This window comes from Cottoperca gobio, chromosome 22 (assembly GCF_900634415.1).
Source record: "Cottoperca gobio chromosome 22, fCotGob3.1, whole genome shotgun sequence".
Classification (NCBI taxonomy): domain Eukaryota; kingdom Metazoa; phylum Chordata; class Actinopteri; order Perciformes; family Bovichtidae; genus Cottoperca; species Cottoperca gobio.
In genome coordinates, this window is record NC_041376.1 from 12,324,157 (window position 1) to 12,345,275 (window position 21,119).

At 45.2% G+C, this 21,119-nt stretch overlaps 1 protein-coding gene across 1 annotated transcript in view; it reads right to left on the reverse strand.

Annotated features, from left to right (window-relative positions):
* LOC115027796 (cysteine rich transmembrane BMP regulator 1 (chordin-like)) overlaps positions 1-17,081 on the reverse strand; it is a 33,939-nt gene extending 16,858 nt beyond the window's left edge. Inside the window, exons 1-5 of the mRNA XM_029461297.1 lie at positions 16,440-17,081; positions 12,351-12,512; positions 11,895-12,068; positions 4,215-4,457; positions 650-829 (exon numbers count right to left, since the gene is read on the reverse strand). Of these exons, the coding sequence (XP_029317157.1) occupies positions 650-829; positions 4,215-4,457; positions 11,895-12,068; positions 12,351-12,512; positions 16,440-16,737 (1,057 nt within the window). The 5' untranslated portion in view covers positions 16,738-17,081. The remainder of the gene's footprint in view (positions 1-649; positions 830-4,214; positions 4,458-11,894; positions 12,069-12,350; positions 12,513-16,439) is intronic.
* Positions 17,082-21,119: the final 4,038 nt, after the last annotated feature.

Genomic DNA, 21,119 nt, shown 5'->3' on the forward strand with positions numbered 1-21,119 from the left:
GTGTAGCTCCAACACTGACTTAACATGATCTCCTCTTTGTCTTGCTCTTTGTCTTCTTCCCTCGCTCTCATGTGCCCGATCAACTGTAGTCAAGCGGGCAGGGGCTAAAACTGGCTACCATCTCCATCCATTGGCTTCTGGCAGACTGTAATGTGGTTGCCATATGCGCTGCAAACCCGTTTTTTTTTTACAAATGCACATATCAGAGCTCCGTACCTTGCTTTGAACACATGTGTTTTGCGATTGGGTCCCCCTCATTCAGCCCAAGCCAGATATTACAAAGCCAAGCCGTACTCTCTTAAACAGGGTTTTTATGTTCTTAAGTTTCCCCCGTAGAAATGAATCCCTGGCTGGCTCTTTAGTGTGCGTCTTGTTTGCCAGGTATGTTAACAACTGTGGAAACTGGTTATATGAGGAAGCCATTAAGGTATGGGTCACTGGAGGCAAGTGTTGGGCATGGTGGACTTTGATATCCCCTCTTCCTCTGCTGCATCAACTTTCTACTGGCCACACAGGCCTTTTCGTCTATGCCACATCCCCTCAAACGCACACGTAAATCAGAATCTCCCAATTTTAATAGTGTGACCATTGAACGAATTAAGAACTCATTTGCAACAAATAATAATAATAATAAGGTAAACGCTTGTACCTATGCATACAGGGCAACACTCGCCCTCAGGAATGTAGAAGTTTTCACAGTCCAGCTCAGCGCACTCTGCCTTGGAGCAGAAGGAGATTCCTCCCCGGCACTGACACAGCCAGCAGGGGTCCATGCGATACACCTCTCCTTCAGAAAACTCCTTCCCATTGTGGACACACTTGGGAGAGACTGAGGAGAAGAACAAGAGCAAGAACAAATGGCATCAGACAGCTGCTGACGACTTTAACACCATGTGGGGATGATAATGCTTAACACACTGTTGGCTGTGTCAGGTGTCCATCACATTTGGCAAAGATTAACACTAGGAATTTTCTTCTCATGACTTCATGACAGAAAAATGCAGTTTTTAATCACAAAATGTCAAGCTTGATCAGTAAGAGACTATCCCAACTGTATACAATCAATTACAAATCCATAAACACATCCGTTCATTTTCTGCTATTGATAATGTTTATCTGAACCAAATGACACTGAGGTTAAACTTGTAGGGTGGAATGGTATTTATCAGACAATGAAGCCAAGTCCACAAGGAGGAATTTCACAGGGATATATGAAGTCTTGAAAAGGCGTCAAACTTGCAGTGGTAAGTAAAAGAAAACAGTAGTGGGTCTTGGCAGAATCTGGGCTCAGTGCCGCTGGTGGCAGGTGGAGTGAATCAATCCACTGGCCTGCCCTTCCCAAAAGCATCCAAGCACTTAGAACCTCTTTTGGCTGTGTTCCCCTTTACTATAAAATAATACGAACTTAGTTACAGCACAGTTAGAAAACCAAGGTCCGACCCAGAAAAGACCAGAATACGTTTTGGAAAACCTTGACTTGCTCATTGCAAACTTGGCCCTAAAAGTGTCCGTGCATAAATGTCTGTATGCAAAGAAACGATGATAACATCATAAGTTGCAATTTCCAAAAAATGAAACTAATACGATTATTTATTAAAAACAAACAGTGGTAGTTTTGTCGCCAAAGGGAGAAGGAAGATTACAGCATGACATCTCAATGGTAATACCAGATTACACAGTCAAACGTACCACAGTGGTTTGGGTGGCTCAACATTCTTAGATCTTAGAAAACCACACAGCAACCTTTCATCAAACTCACTCCAACATTAGGGGAGTGAGGCAATGTGGTTATGTAAGAAAGTCTCCAGACTCATAGAGGAGTAGCTACGCTAGTTAGGCGAGTAAATGCATTGCACAGATGCAAGCAGATGTGGGGCCAGCGGTTTCTATAAATGAGAGGCGGAGGTTACGGCGGCATCTGTACGCCATACCTTGGAGTGCTGACTTAAAGCGTCTGCGCCAATGACCCCATGCCTCCAGACAAGCAGCACTGCACTGTAATACAAAGCAGGTGGGCCAAGTGAGTTGAAAGTAGGGCAGAGATTTGTTGATTTTTTATTCTCTTCCTTTCTGTTCCATTCTGTTTTACCTCTCTCTCTCTGCCGACCTGCTTTGCGTGCAGCAAAACCAAGTAGAGAAAATGCAATAAGAACTTTAGCTGGTCAAAATCAAAAGGCATGGCAACGTTCTTTAATGCTCACAGAAGCAATAGGAAGTCACATGAGGGGATGCTCACATGTGATTTCCGCAGTGTTTGTTAATGGTAATCCCTAAAACAACTTGCGGCGGAGTCTAAATTCCAGTCATGCTTTGTGATGTTCAGGCTTCTCTAAATTGAGGTGAGGATTGGATGTGGAGATGGATGAGACATAAAAAATGGACCCTAAATCACTCATATTGGACTGTCACACTGGCACGTCTCGTGGTTTACATGCGAATGAAGCAAAACCACAGTGGGAAAAATTACTTTTCCCAGAGAATAATAATAATGTAATTCATTCAAATCAACTTTGCAGTTTTGATCAGCTAAGAATATTAAATGACTTTGTAGAATTACAAGCTTACTTATGTCACCAAAATAACCACTTATCAATTTCTGATTATTGTGCGTTTATAACAAACTCAAGCCGAGCCCCCTGAGAACCGCTAGTGTGGTGATCTCAGCCTTATTGCTCAACACCCGATCCAGGGCTCACTACAGGGAACATATGCAGAATATGTGCCAGCTAAAGTGTTGATAAACAGCATACCCCAGCTAAACAGGACCAAACAAGATCATCCGTAACATCAGATGACATCAGGTCAGGACGTTGCTGCCAGGTTTAATCTGCCACCCAGATACAGCCATTCTCCAGCCAACAGCGGAAAGAGTCTATCATCAACGGAGGCCAAAACACACAGGTGGGCTTTATTGTCACTGCACACACTGACCCTGACTAAATATGAGCCTTCAGCCAAGAGGGCAATGGAAACAAGTTAATCAGTTCAAGCTTGACAAGCAGAGACAATGGGGGGCCGTGTTAAAGTCTGTTCCATTAGAGGATAGGTATGGTATTTGAGCACACAGCGTAGACTTCATAATGTTTACGATACAGTATTTGGAGCCAGTGCTTTGGTGGCCAATGGAGGACAGAAGTTGTGACTAGGGGGCCCAGTATGTGTCCTCGTCCATGTCCCTGTCTCTGTCTGTGGAGCTTTCTGACACGGCGGGCAGTCATGCAGGCCTAACGGACGGTATGGGCAGCACAAAAGGCATCAAGCCCCAGGCCCAAAGAGCAGCAGACACTTGTTATCAAAACACTGATCCCATGGCCCCCACGGCTGCCATTCAGCCCCCGCCGGCCTGCCGGACTCGATTACCCTCCCCACTGGCAGACTGGAGCACATAAAAAGCATTCCCATCAATGAACTGTTGAACCTTTTCCCTTTGGACGTGTGACCAGACAGGAACCCTTTGACACTGCACTTCTGTTGAGCAAATTCGTAGCCTAAGCACTTTTCTGGTCACTGGGCTCGTTAAGTCCATTAATTCCGGGACACAGCACTCATTTATGCATGTGGAGGGGCCAGAATGGGAATTTGTTCTGTTGGTAAAACAGCGAATATTTGTTGGGAGCACAGTGTAAACAGACCAATACCACAGGTCCCCTCCCTGCCCTCCTGACTCTTCTGGCTGCCTCTGGGCCACGACAGAGAGCACTGAGATCTTTCAGAATCCAGTTTATTGCAAAGTAGTTTTCACATACAAGGAATTAGCTTTGGTCTTCGATGCATACACTAAGCATAGCAATGTGTGTGATCAACATCTGCTCTCTCTCTCTCTTCTCTCTTTCTCTGCATTTCCTGTCTCCTTTTCACCAGGTGAGAAAATGGTACTTCAGACCATCAATCTGCTTTAAAAGACCCATTATTTTTAATATGCTTACAGGCAATAGAAATATTTGTGGATACACACCCTACAAAAATGTCTTTGAACCATAGTCTCAACCCTGGAAGGAATCGGCCCTAGCCTGATAAACAGCCCAACAGTAATTATCCAATCAGCAACTTTCCTTTTCATCTGTGGACATTTGGTCAGCAGGGAGGAAAGCCTTACTCTGAGGACAGTAATTGCTTCCTCAAAGGCGATGAATCTCACACCAACGGTGCCATTGCTACCCCCAGTGGGAGACCAGTCGAAGCAGATTGTGTAGTGTGCAGTTCAGTGCAATCACCTTTCTGGCACTCAAAGACATCACAGCAGTCTCCCGGCTGACCGCTGGCCTCGCTGAGTGGCACGGCACGCTGTCCGCTCGGACAATGGGGTTTGTGGCAGGCACGGAGGTCGCAGGTGCACTGGGGCGGTACGGAGGGGCAGCATCCAGCAGGGGCCGTGTGACTCTTGGTCAGGACTGAACCCTTGGGGCAGGAGGGCACCTGCAGAGCGGGACACATCACCCCGGCACACCTCAGCTCCTCTGAAACACACAGACATAAAGCAGGTTTACGTTAAGATACATGTGGCATACAGTGAAAGACACAGCTTTTGCATCTTTTTTAATTTTTCCTATATAAGACATGCCTTCAACTGCTCCAGGCTCTGACAGTGCCCACACTGTTCTCCTTGAGGAAGGAGGGTTTTTTTTCTGTGCTTGCACATGTGTGCGCATGAATGTGTGTGAGGGCTCCTCGTAGTGTCAGTCCAGCCACTTTAGAACAGCGCTACTCGTGTTACGGTCTAAAGGCTGAGTTCACACAGTCACCCAACACAAACTCTGTGCACAGTCATTAGATCCCCACTTCAGTCTGTGACAACTTCCCAGCATCCTGTCAGAGAAGTGAGAACGGCGCTCTAGACACAACAAGGCTCTCTCTACGTATCCTGTCTACGGGCCTCTGATCCAGGCTCACAATCCAAACAGACCCAAACGCCTTTAAACCAGCCAACCTTCAACAGAGCCTTTCTTCTTGCCAGTTTAGAATCTCCCCTTTGCTTAGCATACCAGGATGTATTTGTCTTTTCATTTGCCAGAGCCAATATAATTGCTCCGATACCCCTTGTTAAAGGGGAAAGAGGTGCAGGGGTACTGGAAATCTGGGCAAGGGGCTCAGGGGTGTATTTTGGAGCCTGTTCTGGAAAAGAAAAGTGGAGCGCCCCTCTGTACAGCCATTGAATGAGAACAGTAGCTACCTTACAAAGATTGGATTACCCAAACCAAAAGGACGTGTTTATTTTGGTTCTCAGTGTCACTGTAATGTATACAGTGCAGCACGCAGAAGACAAGGATTGGGGAGAGGAGATTTACGTCCTGTCCTATAATTGTCAATCACTGAGTAATTTCCAAGATCCACTGCTGAAAGCACAGTAAATACACACTTTGACAGCTGAGAGGGAGAATGGAAAGGCAGCGTTAACTAGTGGAGAAATGATGGATGAGGAAAATCTAGTTTACATCATCACTGACATTTAAAGGAGAAAATGTATCAACAAATGAGTGCGTTATGAGAAAGTTAAATTAAGTGGATTATGATTTTGTTATGAGGAGTACTTTTTTTAGGTTTTCGAGGAGAGGGACTGATATATAGGCTGATGTTGCGTAACAGCGCCTGGGAATTTGGTCTCGTTTCCAGAAGCTGAGGTTTCTTGATGGTCTTCCCAGTATGGCGCTTGCTTCACAGTGCAACACATGTCTCTCAGAGGATGTGCCTCATCTCTGACATTTGAAGACCTGTAAATGGATCCCTCTTGGTTTTGCCACAAGATGCAGAAAACAGAACTGGCGAGCAGTTCAGGGTCCAGACTTATGGTCCCCTTGATAATGGTTCTAGACTGCCAGTCCTAAACTCCTAGATCCGGACCACTGAATCATACGGTATGTTCTCAAACATTCCCGCTCTTTAAGGCCTGATGCTCTGCCGACATTGCAGTTAAGTAGCCGTTTGATGTCTACCTGACCTAAAATAAACATGGAGGAGAGGGGCTGTATGACTGTGACTGCTGTATTTTGGTGGGTGGGGGTAACATTTCTGACAGATGAAATTGAGGATAAGGGGAACGTTGAATTTTTCTGGCTCCAGATAAATAGAGCCGGAGTGTGAGGTATCTGTACTGTACTGTTTACTCAAGCAACCTGGGAACAGTGAGGACTGCCACAAAGCTCTCATTGATAAACTTTGTAGCTGAATAGTGTCATAGAAAATGAGGGGAAAACCCCCGAATTAAGAGAGGCTACAACCCTTTTAACGGTTTTGGCCTCATTCCTAAACTTCAGTTAAATAAACTTCAGTTGGAAGCGCTGATTGGCGAATGTTTTATTTCCAATGAAGTCTAACGATGTCTGCTGCTGCTTAGTTGAAGACAGGTTTTGCATATGAAAACCTCACACTATTTAAAGCCATTCAAAATGCCCTGGGAGGATCTTCCACAACGTTCTGAGCTGAAAAAACACTTTCTGTGTATTGTATGTGTCCCAGAGAAGGCTGATTACTCCTTCACTTGTGATAATGACTGGGGTTAGAGTGCGCTGGGAAAAGCAGCTGGCAGACATACCATTGTCATTCAAATGAATAGAATTGTATCCATCCATGGAAAGGCTCCAACCCTTGTAGGTCCAATTAATATAATTTTCTAGCTGGCACATTCATAAGCACAATAGGCAGACAAAGAGGATGGAAAAAGTCAGCAGCAAATGGATTTTATCCTGTGCTGTTTGTGTTCTATCTCCAAGCCTAAATGGCTGTAATTAGAGAGTCAGCAACCACAGAACCAATCTTCGTATCATAATGGTGGCCATATTCCAGCTTGCACAAACACAAAAGGCCTGATTTGGTATGCTTGATAAATTCTCTCTGCAGATTAGGCAACATATGCCCTTGTACAACTGTGAAATAGCAAAGAGTAGAACACCTTTGACATCAATGCACAACCTGCAACGATACACACACACACACACACACACACACACACACACACACACACACACACAGTCTGGAAGAGGTGGGATACGGAAATTGCTTCATTACCACAGAATGGTCTCTTTTGTTAACAATGCATATTTCTGGCATCTCAGCAGCTCATTGAAGAAAGAAAAACACCTCCTATCTAAATGGGGTTTTCTTCTCTTCAAGCATGGGTACAAGGAGCGCAGTCTTTCCCCGAACCAGAGCGGCTCGGCCAGGCAGAGGAGGCTGTGTTGACAGCCTGAGTTTACTCATGGAAAAAGCGCACAATGTGAGTTCTGTTCACCGGCTGACTTTGGAAGCAAGTCAGCGGAGAACAAAGCTGTCTCAGTCCAGCTGCCCTCCGTTGGTTTCTGGTCTGTCCTCAGGTTTTATAAAGTTGCTCCACAAAAAGGGACACATCAGGGCCGTCTCTCACGTAAAGCTGTGGGGGCCTGGCCCAGTGCCCACCAGCAGTTAAAGCCGAGAAAGTCAGCATTGTTCACTGTGTGTATCAGCGTATGCGAGTAAATGTGTGAGGACCATGGAGCAGGTCTGGGAGGGGGTCCGGGCCAAAAGGCACAGACAGGGTCACCAGGCAAGGCACTTAGTGGGAACTTCACACCATGGTCAGAAACTTGAAGTAGACAAGCGCAGGCACGCCGCCGCCAGCAGCCCTGCATCTGCTGCCTACCTCGTTCTTTGGCTAAATATTTGCAGATGAAAAACGTGATCTCAGTAACACCGCTCGCAGCTGTGAATGAGCGTGTTTGAGTGAGGTAATGAGTATGTCCACATGTAGGTGCCCATTTGCACATAGATTTTTCATGCATTTGTGTGTGTGCACAGCAAGCGTGCATTCCATTGAAACGCACCCTTTCCTTGCCGTCAGATGGCCAATAAGATTAGGCTGCTGACGCGAGGGTCTTCTATCTTGCTTAAAGGCCCGTCCCTTAGAGCTCAACACCAGGCATGGTCAACTGTTATATCAGGCACAAAATGCATATGAAAAGGCTGAACATACTTTGCTCCAGGGTACTGAACATAAAGCACCGGGAAATATAAGTGAACAGTTGTCACGTGTAGTGTCACTTAGGGGACACTACACGTGAAAAAATAACTCAGCAAATGTATGTAAGAGACCTGTGAGGTAGACAGCTGTTGAATAAATTGTGAAAGAGTTGAGAAATGCATGGATTTTTGTCTTATGGATTTGTTCCCTTTCAAGGGAAAAGAATGGCTGATAATTGCAGAAATGTGCTTGGGAACTAAAGGAGTTGGCTTTGGCTGCAATTGGGGTGTCTTTGATTCGATAATGGTTATAGTTGGATCTGGGTTTGAATGGAGTGAGATTTAGAGCTGGACATGCAGGAATGGTCTCAGACTACTCGTGTGTGTGTGTCTTGGCTTTTCCCCGCAACTGGCCTAATGCTGGCTGGTTTGGTTTAGCGGCGGACCACGAGTAGTGAGCGGGTTGACAGCAATCCCAGCTTGCCTTAAAGGGAAGTTCTATGTCTCAATCGCCACACAAGAGTTTGGTTTTCTCTTTGAAATCACCACGCATGCACGCACGCACGCACGCACGCACGCACACACAGGGAAACTAGCAGCTTGCAGGGTAGAACGGGAGCCATAGCTTCCACAGACGACACACAAACACACAGCGCTGAGACGTTTCACGCCCCTGCCAGCCGGCGGCGGTCTGGCTCGGTCAGTAATAGCTCTGCCACAAAGAGGCTGCAGCCAAGCAGAACTAACGATCCTTTCACAAGGGCAAAGTAGGGCAGGGCGAAGGTGGCATAGGTGGACAAGTAGATTTGTGGGCGCAAGGTCAGTTTGTGCCATGGCATCATTGCGGTAACCGTTTCCCCGTCTGATGAACCGCTTGTGAACTTCCACATGACTGTGGAGGGACAAAGTTTACTCTATTCTATCCCCATCATCAGTCCACAAGAGAAAGTAAGAAAACAACCTGACTGCTTCAGCGCTGCTTGGTTTTCAAATGTCACTATTTCTGAGCAAATGTTAGTAATAAAAGGAATATTTCACCCACAAAATGACTATTTGTATATCAATTACTCATTTAGTGTTACCTTGAATTCTAGAAGAAAATGAGTTTTTCCTCGCATTGTGGGCTGCGTTTAACAGTAAAACTATATCAAAACATCCGCTTACAAACTCTCACACAACTTATATGCCTTATATACCAAGTCTCATTTATCCAGTCATATGTTTACTACCTCCTAAACACATGCGTTTTAAATGGTACGTTTTTAAGTAAACTACATCGGACTATCGCACGCACAAGTAGCTCACCTGCATAAGCGTGAATGTGTTTATGTGAAAGTGTTAGGTTTTAGCAAAAATGCGAGTAGTGAGCATAAACCGGATAAATGAGACTTGGATTATACTGCTCAAGTAGTGTAAGAGTTTATAAACGTTTTTCAATATAGTTTTGTGGTTGTTAAACATGGCCCCCATTTATTTCAATTCAAGAATTTTCTACGTTTTTTGGATTCCTTGTTCACCGCAGAGGCATGCGAGAAAAACAAAGTTTTCTTCAAGAATTCAAGTTATACACAGGCTGAGTAATTGATAATCAAATCATCATTTTGTGGATGAAGTATTCCTTTAAGTGATGCCAATCGTATGAATCACCTAAACACTTCCAAAATGCACTGGCTGCCGTTGCTTGTTTTCTGTCAGTTAGCAACAGGCAGGGGAATTCCTCTAAAATAACAGTTAGGGGCCTTATCATGAATGAAATATGTAAACCATCCTGGAGGGTAACATTATCAAACACCACCCTACCAAGACCCTGGGGCCTGTACTTGACACAAATACCTCGACAAAATGGTCTGCCTCAATTGTGATTTCCTATCTTCCTGCGTCTGCATTCCCCTCTTCTACACTTATAACATCCTCTTTCCCTAATACGTCTGTTGCTTCTGATTGAACTTTTGCAGCCAAATTACATCAGCGCCTTTTAGGGACAGGATCCCACTGACACCACATGAGGTAACATTAGGCGATTGAACACCGACAGTGGTGAAGCAGAGAAGATGTATAGTTTTAACAGATCACAGTGTGTCACAGGGGAGGAATGAACTAACAAGACCACTGAGTGAGTCAGAGAGAAAGTGAAAGGTCAAACCAGTACCATGTGTGAGCTTACTCAAGAAGAGAATCTATTATCCGACTGATGTTGGGACGCGACTGCTAGGCGTGTGAAGTGCGATCAGTGGGGCTTCCGTGCCCTGGAAACAGGTTTACAGTAGCTGTCACACACGCTAGCAGGGCATGCTAATACTTCTTAACAACTGCTCGTGTCTAAAGACAACGAGGGGTTGATGGACGCAGGATCGAGCGAATAAGATCCTAAACCACAAAGTCCCGGTGTGGTCGCAGAGGAAGCTCTGGCTGGTGACAGACGATGGGAAATGTGTGCCGGGAACATCTAGACAAACAAGATAATTATCAGACGCATGCAGACACCAGACACGCGTGCTCGCATATAACACACAGACACACTCACGCACCTTACTTAATGAGGGGCCATCAGAAGGGTGGGTGTGTTGCAGTGAGAACTCATAAGCTGCTGAAAAATGTTGTTTACAGTTTTCGCTGGTGCGAGTTTAAACTGTCATCTGTCGGCTTTGAGATGAGGGAGTTACAAAACAGAAGACATATCTTTCACTGTAACCCCAGACTTCAATGATGATACGTCTAAACAATATAATGTTTGACATACACACTTCCTGTGGGTTTTACCGATCAAGAACATCCACACAGCTGTAGTGTAAATGCTCTGAAATAACCGCTGTGGTATTTGCAGACTAAATAATCTCAAATATGATTCCGTGGCACGTTGCAAGCCATCGTTTTGTCTATCTAAAGAGCCGTTTTTCCTCTGAAATGTAAGCAAAGAGAGTATCAAAGGAGAACATGTGGATAAAACCAGTCACATGCTTTGGACTTAATCTGTTCACTACAGCACCGGAGCATTATTCTTCATGTTTCATGAAGTTTTTCCAGTTTCCTGGCTCATTCAGTAAGATGAGCTTTACTCGAGATACACAGAGGTTCAGTGAGTTCACTCACTCACTCAGGAGGCAGCAGCCGCCACTTTGCGCCTGTCTATCTACCAGACACCTCACAATCCAAATGAGGAAGCTCAACTCTCCGTGCCAATAACATTTTTCACTTAGAAGTGTCAATCATGCATACGGCCAAGAGCAGAGGTAAACATTCTTGTATTCTCTCACATCATTCAAGGGATTCTTTCTTCAAGCATTCATCTCACACTAGATACATTTACACCTTAAGGACTGTATCCTGTGCCTGAGGGTCTCCAACAATTTCCATCATCAGTCTCGGCAACCCCTCCTCTTGCAATGGAGACTTTTTTCTGCTTTTGTTACTCTGTCATTCAGATTCACACCTTGTTTCTTTCACTCTCTACATCTTTCCTTCTTTTTATGACATCAGTCTTGCTCATCCTCCCCAATCTGTGCATGTTGTCATGGGAAGTGCTGTGCATTATGCAATCTTCCTGTTACGCTTTCCCAGTGACGTGATGCAAACATTCAGGTAGATTCATTTGTCACATATAGTTTCAAAAACAGTTGATCTTTAAAGTTCTCCCTTTGCTTAAAATGAAAGGTGACTGGATTTAGAGTCACATGGTTTCCATTGGTTGGAAGCAATATGCTTCCTTTCACACATAATGAGCTGGGACATAAGGAATTCTGTGTTCCAGTCATAGGCCATTTGTACAAGAGAGGGGGGCAAAAACGTAAGCAGCCAAAGCTGTAGCGCACTTTATATCAATGTAAAAGTGATTTTGTAGTTGTAGAATCTATTTTTGGACTCCGGTAAAAACGCTCACATCTAAATAACTTGAGCTGGGTAAAGCTACTGGTTGGCTGCTGCTTTGTGGTTTGTCAGTTTTAAGTTGCAGGTCATTTGAAGGTTACCTGCGGCTTCCTGGCACTGGCTGCGGTTGATGTAGGCGAAGTGGTGGTGGCAGCTCTGAGACTCGCACACACAGCCCTCCGCGGTCAGGTTACACCCAGAGAACATGCAGGCCGGGTTGGATGGTCCCACATACTTCTCTCTGTGTCTTTCCCGGTGCTCGTGCCTTCGACCCTCTGAAATCCACCCGTGGACACACATACACAAACACACACACACACAGTCATCAATGAGTCACAGACAATGGCACCACTCAAGGGTGAGTGGGGAGCCACTACACACAACCGTTGCATGTGTGTCATCACTATGATATGCAAGTAGAATTAGTCACCTCAGAGCCACATCTGTTATGGATTAGCTACTCTCAATGGACAGCATTATTCCCTCTGACTCAAATTATGTGTGTGTACGTGCATATGTGTTTCAACATACGTGTGTGATGGGAGGAGGTGGCTCACCTGACTTGCTGGCCTTCATGCAGGTTTCTTGGTCTGGGTAAGTGAAAGAGCCCAAGCAGGAGTGGCGGGCATCGCACACACACTGACCTCCAGCTCTGTCGCAGCCCGTCATCAGGGGACAGCGCTCATCTTCCAGGCCTGCCTCTGGATGCTCAGGGAGCACTGCAAGTGTGGGGGGGGGGGGGAAAGACCATGAACTTCTCACTTGGTATGTCCATTTTAACTGGGAACAAATAGACATTGGGCAGAGCGTAATCACGAGCTAAAATGTGCCATAAACTGAGATTTTTCCCCCCAAAAGGTGCGGAAGGGTTAGCCAGTCAGCCTCGGTCGCAACACAATGCCCTGGCACCACCGTTACTGAAGTGACCAGTGTATTTATGGGCTGCCATCCCTCCTCCCAGTCCTCGTCGCACCACGCTACTTCAACCATTGAGCCCATTTGTTTGCTTTTGTTCCACAGCACGGGGCCCTCCCAGGGTTTCCATCCCTGCTGGCAGTTGGAACGCCTCGTCTGTACCAAGGCCACTTGCACCATACCCACATATTGTTCCTTCGCCCCCGAGATGGCACCTTGGGGCTTAGCACAACTTGGCGGAAACTTCACCATAGGAAGGAATGTACGAGGGAGTAATGCATCTCAACATACACATCATGAATAGTGTTCCTTCCACATGCACGCATGAATAAACACACAATTTATACCCCCAAATTACCCTCCTTCACAGTTGTCCAAGCGCACTAAGAGTGGCAGCAGAGTAAACAGGATGAGACAAACTGTAACCCGGAGTAACCCCCTTCCCAAGCATTTAGCTTCCAGGCCTCCATCGACAGTGTGGAAGCGTGATTGGAGCTTATCATAATACTCTGGCTCTCTTCTGCAAACAGCTACACACCACAATGCACCAGAGGAAAAGGTGAAAAGATTTAACCATCCAATATAAACACAAGCACTTCGTGGTATATTTACCGAACTACTGTAGCGATCCTACCTGAAATAAAGCCTCTCAAAATGAAAATAATTTTCATTCTCAGTTAGGGGTCGGAGAAACAATAATATGATGACTCAAAGTGACTGGAAAGAAATGGAATTCCATGGCTTTGCTCTGCAATGCTGTAAATCATAATACAACACATATGTTGAAACAATAATATAAAACAGATATTCCACTATGAGGAAAAAGTCAGACTCTTACTGTAATAACTTGTAGTAGAAAGTTGTAGAAAAAAAAGCATCCTTGCAAACACTTTCCTCAAGTTAAGGTTTGGTTGTGTGGATTCCTCCTCGGTGATGGACAATACTCACAAGCACTATAGTGAACATCGGCGGCCAACGGAGCAGGTGAAGGTAATACTTACTACCTTTAACCTGAACCAGTCTGTGCTGTTAATAGCTCTCCCAGACGGCCAGCGAGACTGGCAAACACAAGCAGCCTTTTGAATAAACCACACCAGAACTTTCCCTGCGATTTCCTTTCACCTTAAAATGATCCTCAGCTCCACATTTTTTCCATCCCGAGGCTTTCCTGTGCCTGGGAGGCTATTTTCATTTGAGGTGGTAGTGGCAAGGGTGCCTGTCTGTGTGTGGTGCTAAATCTGGCATGTAGAAAAAGAGGTAGAATTCAAAACAATGAATGAAAGGCTAGACGTTCTTGTTAACTCATTTTGTGCTTGACCCCTGTCAGCCCAGTTTGTTTTAAACTGGTCTGCCTCAGCTTAAACCCCCTTTAGCCTGACCCTGGTCTGGCCTTGCTATCTATTATCTAGCCTGGCATGATTCTAGCCAAAGTCTATGGCTTCATCCCAGGGGGATTCCTCTCTCAGCCACTGAGACTGCTTGTCTTGGCATCGAGGGCCAGGATGGGAAAGCTGACCTCTAGAGGCCCTCTGGCTGATAGCGAGCTAAAAAGGAAGTCTTTGAAACATTAGATAATACCAGAGGAAGGGAGAAGTAGAAGGCATGCGAAGAAGGAGTGCAGTGGACATAGCGTCCCCTGCAAGACAGACATTTTGTTACGTGGTATGTTAAGTGCCTCTGGAGCTTGGGGAAACTTGCATGGGAGGACAGACAATGAGAACATCAAAACAAATCATTTAGCTGAAAAGACTGAATGATTTCACCTGACTGACAGCAAATATAAGAAGGTTGAAAGGCCTAGATGACTTTTTCCTAGAGCAGGTGCCTGAGAGACTCAACCTGCAACCTGAAGCTGCAACATTTGATTTTTTGTTGAGTGTTTAAATACCAAATTAATTCACGACAATAACAGATTTTAATATCCCAGGTATTACTAGGTAGGTATTATTAGGGCTCATGCAATTATTTTTGGTTATCATACCTTTTAAATGGCAATAACGCCTGTATTAAACAATTTCCAAGTTAACAGTTAAATTTCCAATTATTTTTAGATTCCAGTACCTTACATAACATTTCCAGGTTTGGAAAACAGAAGTTCAATGACTATTGTAGTTTCCTCCTGACCGCAGGAGCCCTGAAAGTTTACATTGATACCTATTCCAATAAGATTTTCAATCCCATCATCAACAATAACGTATTACGAAGGTCTACTTCTTATGTAATATGCCACATGTCACAGGTTGTTGTGTCTCCACATTAACAGATTTTGACCACCCAGAAAATCAAACTATGAGGAGGAACGCTGGGGATCAGAAAGCGGAAACATTTACCCCCTACTCCTGATTGCGAGTCTAATCACTTTAAGACCCTTACAGCTCGAGGAAGGAAATCTGGGATCAGCCTCCAGCAGCCTGCCTACTGTGGCCCCTGAAAACACACCGGGAGGTGTTGATTTACCCCCACCTAGAACCTCTGGGTGTCTGATTTAGGGGTCAGCAGCGTGCTCCGAGTCCCCTGGAGCCAAATGAACAGAAGAGGCATGACTTAATCAGAGGAGCCATTAGCTCTCCCACTTGCTCCAAAGCTGTTAATTTGCAGAGATGTCCTCCAGGCGCCAGCCTAACCTGTACACGAGGCACAATCAGCAGCAGCGTCTCCTGGGATGGCCTGGGGCTGGAGACCCCTGGAAAACCTTCCTGTGGCCCTTACTTGGACCACCCCACAGAGGGATGATGGGAGGGCAGGGTCAAGGGATGCAGACACCCACTGAGAGCTGCTTACTCTCTACAGTGCTGTCAGTCTATTTCAATCATCCTGAAACAGGCTGGACACAGTGAAGGTGGAGAGGCTGAGGGGCTGAGGGGGGCTCCCGGCGGTCATTTGTTCCTCAGGCGGAAAGCCATTGCTACTTACTTCAATCACTTTGAGGAACCTGACACCCTACGCCTTACTTTGAAGTTCAGAAAGTTGTTCAAATTGTGCATAAAATAAGCACATCCATGACACAACAGCCCAGTTCTGCTTGACAGGAACAGAACAGTGTACTGTGTGGATACACAAGACTGCGAATGAAAATCTTCAGGGGACTTTTTGCAATCGTGCTGTCAAACCATTACATCTGTGAGGCACACACTGTCGCCAATGGTGGTAAACAAATCAGGCAGGAAAGGGGCAGCTTGTTATTAAATTACAGTGTCACAGTGTTTAAAGAGACATTCATCGCTGTTGGCCACGTCATGGGTAATCCCCAATTTTGCCATCACACTGACTCAAACAATCATTTTTGGTTTATCACAATTCCCTGCCTTTATTATGAGCGTCTCTTTGAATTGTAAAACAAAGGGAACTAAAGCTGAAGTGTAACCTAGTGCCAAATCACTGCTGCCAAACGTATTGTCATGACTCTGAGCTGAGAGTGAATGAAGCTTTGAGGAGAAGAAAGAGCAGTTGAACATGACTCCTCTCCTGGCAGTCAAGAGCCCTTCAGACCTGGGGAGCTGCTCCAGGCAGCCAGAGACAAGGTAAACACTGACACAGTCACTGCAGTCAGGACTTAACTGACATTTGAATAACGATACCCTCAATCCACTTCAAAAGGAAGGGGATGATTGCCTACCAAATGAACTGACACCTACAGCTCTTTTATTGCTGTTAAGAACTCAAAAGCAGCACATTTAGCCTTTTAGTTTTACCACGAATTGTATGATTTCATAACAAAGGACACTACCCACCTTTACATACTCCAGTTTCAGGGATTGTGGCTGCACTTGTTTCGTTAACGGAGGCGCAGGTTAGTCCCAAGGCGCAGTAACCGTGCGCCCAGTCCTGTCCGCCGCAGGGCTCCCACTCCAGCCGGGTACACCGGTCACAGCATCCGCACGGATCCCTGGCCAAGGTCCGGCCACCGTCGCAGCCGTGCGGGGCTTTGACCGGGCATGTCCGGAGATTACACGGCGTGCACTCAAGAGCCGAGAGCGCCCGCACCAGAAAAAGGACATTCAATAACACAACAGAGCACTTGCTGAACATGTTTATAAAAAAAAATAAAAAATAAAAAGACTGTTAAGTTTCCCAGAGAAATAGTCCGCTTCTGGTCAGAGGATAAAACCACATGCGATGTAAACTACTACATGTAACTCCAAAGTTGCAAAGTCTTCTTTAAAGTTTTGTGATGCCTCGGGTGTGCTGTTTTAACACACCGCAGCTCACTTCAAAAGAAAGAAATACCACGAGACTGAAGTGTGCGGATGGCAGTAATATCCAAAGGTTCAGTGTGAGCAGGTAGACGCACGTCTCGAGCGTCTCTGCTGATTTACATGTAGAAATCCCAGACCGAGGCTGTGGACGTCCAGTGAGGTTTGCTGCTGCTGCTGACAGCGACGCACGAGAACGCAATCTGACTCTTAAATTGACAAACAGGCATATAGAAATTAGCGGTGCACCCCTCCCCCTGACTGACACAGGCACCGACCAGTCACAGGGAGCGAAAGGAGGGAGGATTTGAACTGATTTATCCCCGCTCGGCAACTCGTCTCTGTGTTGCGCAATGATGCAACTTTGAATGCCTTGAGTGCAAGTTGCTTTTCTGCGTCATATCATGTAAATCGCTGCAATTCTGCGAGATATTTACTAGTTTAAAAACGGGTTTAATAGTTTAAATACTTGAAACTGGTTTAAAGCATATAACAAAACACATGAATGACTCAATAGTTAATCCCTGCTTTAGGTCATACTACACTATACACTATTAATCTAATCTGTTTATACACACCAATGAAGGTGGTTAGACTAGTATATGAATCAATGGCAATAAAATCAGACTACAATTGTCTATACACGCCCTCCCTCATTAGCATCATATATTTTATTTACAACAGGGCTCTTGTCACCAACCCCCTAAATGTTCTCTATCTCTGTTCAACAATACAACCATAAAGTCTGTCAAAGCCCCATAATCAAACATTATCAAGGCTGTATATCATTCCACAGCTTTACCTTATGTGTGTGGATGAGTGCGTGCTTACTTGTGATTTTAGGTGTCCGATTGTGTATGCAGGTGGCTTTGGAAAAGGCAAAAGGTCATCTGATGTTTGTTGAAGCAGTGTTTGTGTGCTTACATTGGCAGATGGATGGTGTGTGTGGGCAGAGGGCACAGCTGGAGGCTGATTGTGTCAGTGCCACAGACACTGCAGACCTAGAGAAAGCAATACAATGCATATAAAAACACTGTTTGTCCCCCTTTTCTGCTGCACAAGTGAGCAAGAGCAAAGCAGACAGATTTTTTTTCTTCCCACGGTGACAGATCCTGTAGTCTTCAGAACCAGTCAAGTGCGATGGTAACACTTAAGTCTGTTGCTTTAGCTGCAAGCTCTGAGCAAATAATAAGAATTACTGGAAAGTAAATGACACAATAGTGTATATCAAATATCAAAAGTGTGAGGATGGTCCAATATGGGGTATTCTGGAAACATTTCCTTTTCAAACACCATCAGATGTCATGATTTTTTTCCCCACAATGTCAACACACAACAGCACCTCCTTCATTTGCAACATCTGCCTGGAGCCACCCGCTCCAACACAAACACAACATCCAGGAAACAAGCCCGCACGCATAATCAGCCCTTGCAACACAACTCGGCTCTTGTCCTCCGACTCTCCCAACACCCTCCCTCGCTCCATCCCCTCCTTAAAGCTCTTGTCAAATGGGCTGACCCGCTGACCGCTGGCCGGACACCCACTACTGGTTGAGGACAGATCAGACCAGGACCATGGAGAGCCTCGGGTTCCATTCACTTGCAGAGATTGTGGCCCAGCGGCATTGACCTATTTGCCTGGGCGATGGGCTTTTAACCAGGGCCAGCTGGCTACTCTCAGAAGCCCCTCATTCTGCTATCATGAAGCAGAGGTTTGTTTTTGCCAACCAAAAGGTCACCACAGCACCTTTATATCTATCTATTTAGTAATTAGATATACAGACTCTTTAGGGGATCATAAATGGCGCGTTTTAGGGAAGCAGGAGCAGCAATCAACAATAAAAATTACTTGGGCCAAACTAGAATACACATCATTAGACTCACTCTGAGTTTATGCCCTGTGTCTAATGTTGCATGAATTTAGCATTTGGAAAACCTCCCGATTGTTATGTCTGGCGTCAAACATCACAGTGACATTATCCATCATTTATAGCTTGTTTTTTTTATTTTCAAATAACATAAGCTAAATAAGGCCCAAATAAAGCTAATTCGATTTGTTGAGTGCCTTGTTCACTAAAACCAGACCACAATCTGCTGCGCCATGTGAGTCTCTGAATGGAGCAGACAGGGGGAGGAGGTGGGGCAGTGAAGGGCGTTTTGCAGGGCCTGAATAACAGTAGTGTGTGTGTCCTAATAATGTTCTGAGTCACAGGTCTTTTGGAAAATACAGCAGTAGGGGCACCAACTACTCCTACACTGAACTCCCTGGTGTGATGATTGTGATCCATGCTTGTGGAACCATGCAGCTTCAGGTGGGCATAATAATCCATGGCGGAGGAGGTGTTTCTGCATGTAGATGGGTGTCAATGATGGCTTGAAAATGAGCTCACTGGCAGCAGCTGAGGGTGACACGGGGCTGAATGTGGAGTGTGATATGGAGTGCTGAGTGCATGTCTAGTGGACGGCGTGTGGCACACCTGATTACAAGTCCCCAGGATGTGCTCCAAGATTTTTTGCCCCGAGGATCAGTGTACAGTGCTGGTTATCGCCCTTGCTTAGCTTATCTGTGGGCGCATGGTGAACCATACTTTGCAGATCCAGGTCAAGGGGTGGGAGTGGTGTTGAGGGGCGGGGCTATAATGGCAATGCATACTGATAGTTGAAAGGGTTTCAAAGCCATTCAGACATCTACTAAATAGCAGATATATGGAGCATTTAGTATGGAGGCTAAGCAACACATAGACTAATGAATGGCCTGTTTCATGAGATCATCTGTGAGTTGTGAACAAACCAAAACATTTCAGAAAATAAGCGAAAAAGATTAGCAACACAATGCTTTTCTTTTGAAGCAACAGCGTACATCGCATTGCGGTAACAATCAACATAGATGATTGCTTTTCTTTTCCATTACTGCCATCCAGAGGGACTCATTAGTGCTTTTGTGTCTCTCTTTCCACTCTTCATTTGTTTGGAGCTCTGTACAAGGAGTTCAGAAACAGTTGGAGGAGTCCAACAGAAAGAGTAACTCATCTTTCAGGGGATCAGAGCAGATTCCCAGATCTAGTTTCCAAAAACACTGAACATCATTTCTTTATCCATGCAGTCCTCCTCTGTCCTTGACTCTTTCTCTTCTGCCTCTCTGCCCCCTCAGTCTGTGTTTTTTTTTTCTCTCTCTGTGAGGTCTGGTCCGGTTGCTGTTTTTCAAGCGAGGACTATAATAATGTGTTTTGACACCGACAGGTCTCCTGCTGTCTTCTTCTCTCTGTCTCGCAGAACCCTCAGAGTCATCACAGCAGCAGTGATACATAACTACAGCCCCCTCCCTTCTTGTTCTGGCTCTATAAGCACTTCTGCTTGAACGTTAAAGGGTTCAGTGGGTTCAACCAGCCCTGAGGGTATGGTACTCCACTTTGTCTTTGTAGTCTGTGAATTGGTTGTTTTCTGTGAGGTAATTGGGAGAGGGCGTAAAGATCTAAGCAATCATCTAGTGAGTGGGGTTTGATCAACTCCTCTCAACAAATGTTTCATGGATTGCTGTGAAATTCTCTTCAGACATTCATGGTACCCAGAAGATGAAGCCTACTGATGTATTATTTGAAATATCTCAACAGAGCTACGATATGGATTGTCACACACCCATGTACAGACATTCATGGTTCCTAGGCGATTGTATCTGTTGGTGATACTCCAACTTTTCCTTCAGCGCCACCATGAGGTTCACAATGTCTGATTTATTGTCCAATGTCTTAACAATTATTGGATGGATTGCCATGGAATTTTCTACAGACATTCACGTTCCCCTCGGGATGCTATTGTAACGACTTTGGTGACCCCTTAACCTTACATAGCCTATAGCCCCATCATCAGGTCAAACATTCAATTTGTCCAAGACTTTGGTTTATGACCAAATGCCTGCAGAATTAGCTGCTAACATGCTAAACTAAGATAGTAAACATGGTAATCATTATACAATCTGCTAAACATCAACATATTATCATTGTCATGTGAGCATGTTAGCATGCTTACGTTAGCATTTTGCTCAAAGCAGCGCTGCAGCCTCAGAGGACTGCTAGTATGGCTGTAGTCTTGTTTTTCGAGCACATAGTAACAAAGTCTAAGACAGCCGTGTAGTCCTGATAGAATAATCGCAAACCCTACAACACACAGCATCGATTTACAAAATGTAGCTCTTACCAACTACATCAACACTTTCTGAAA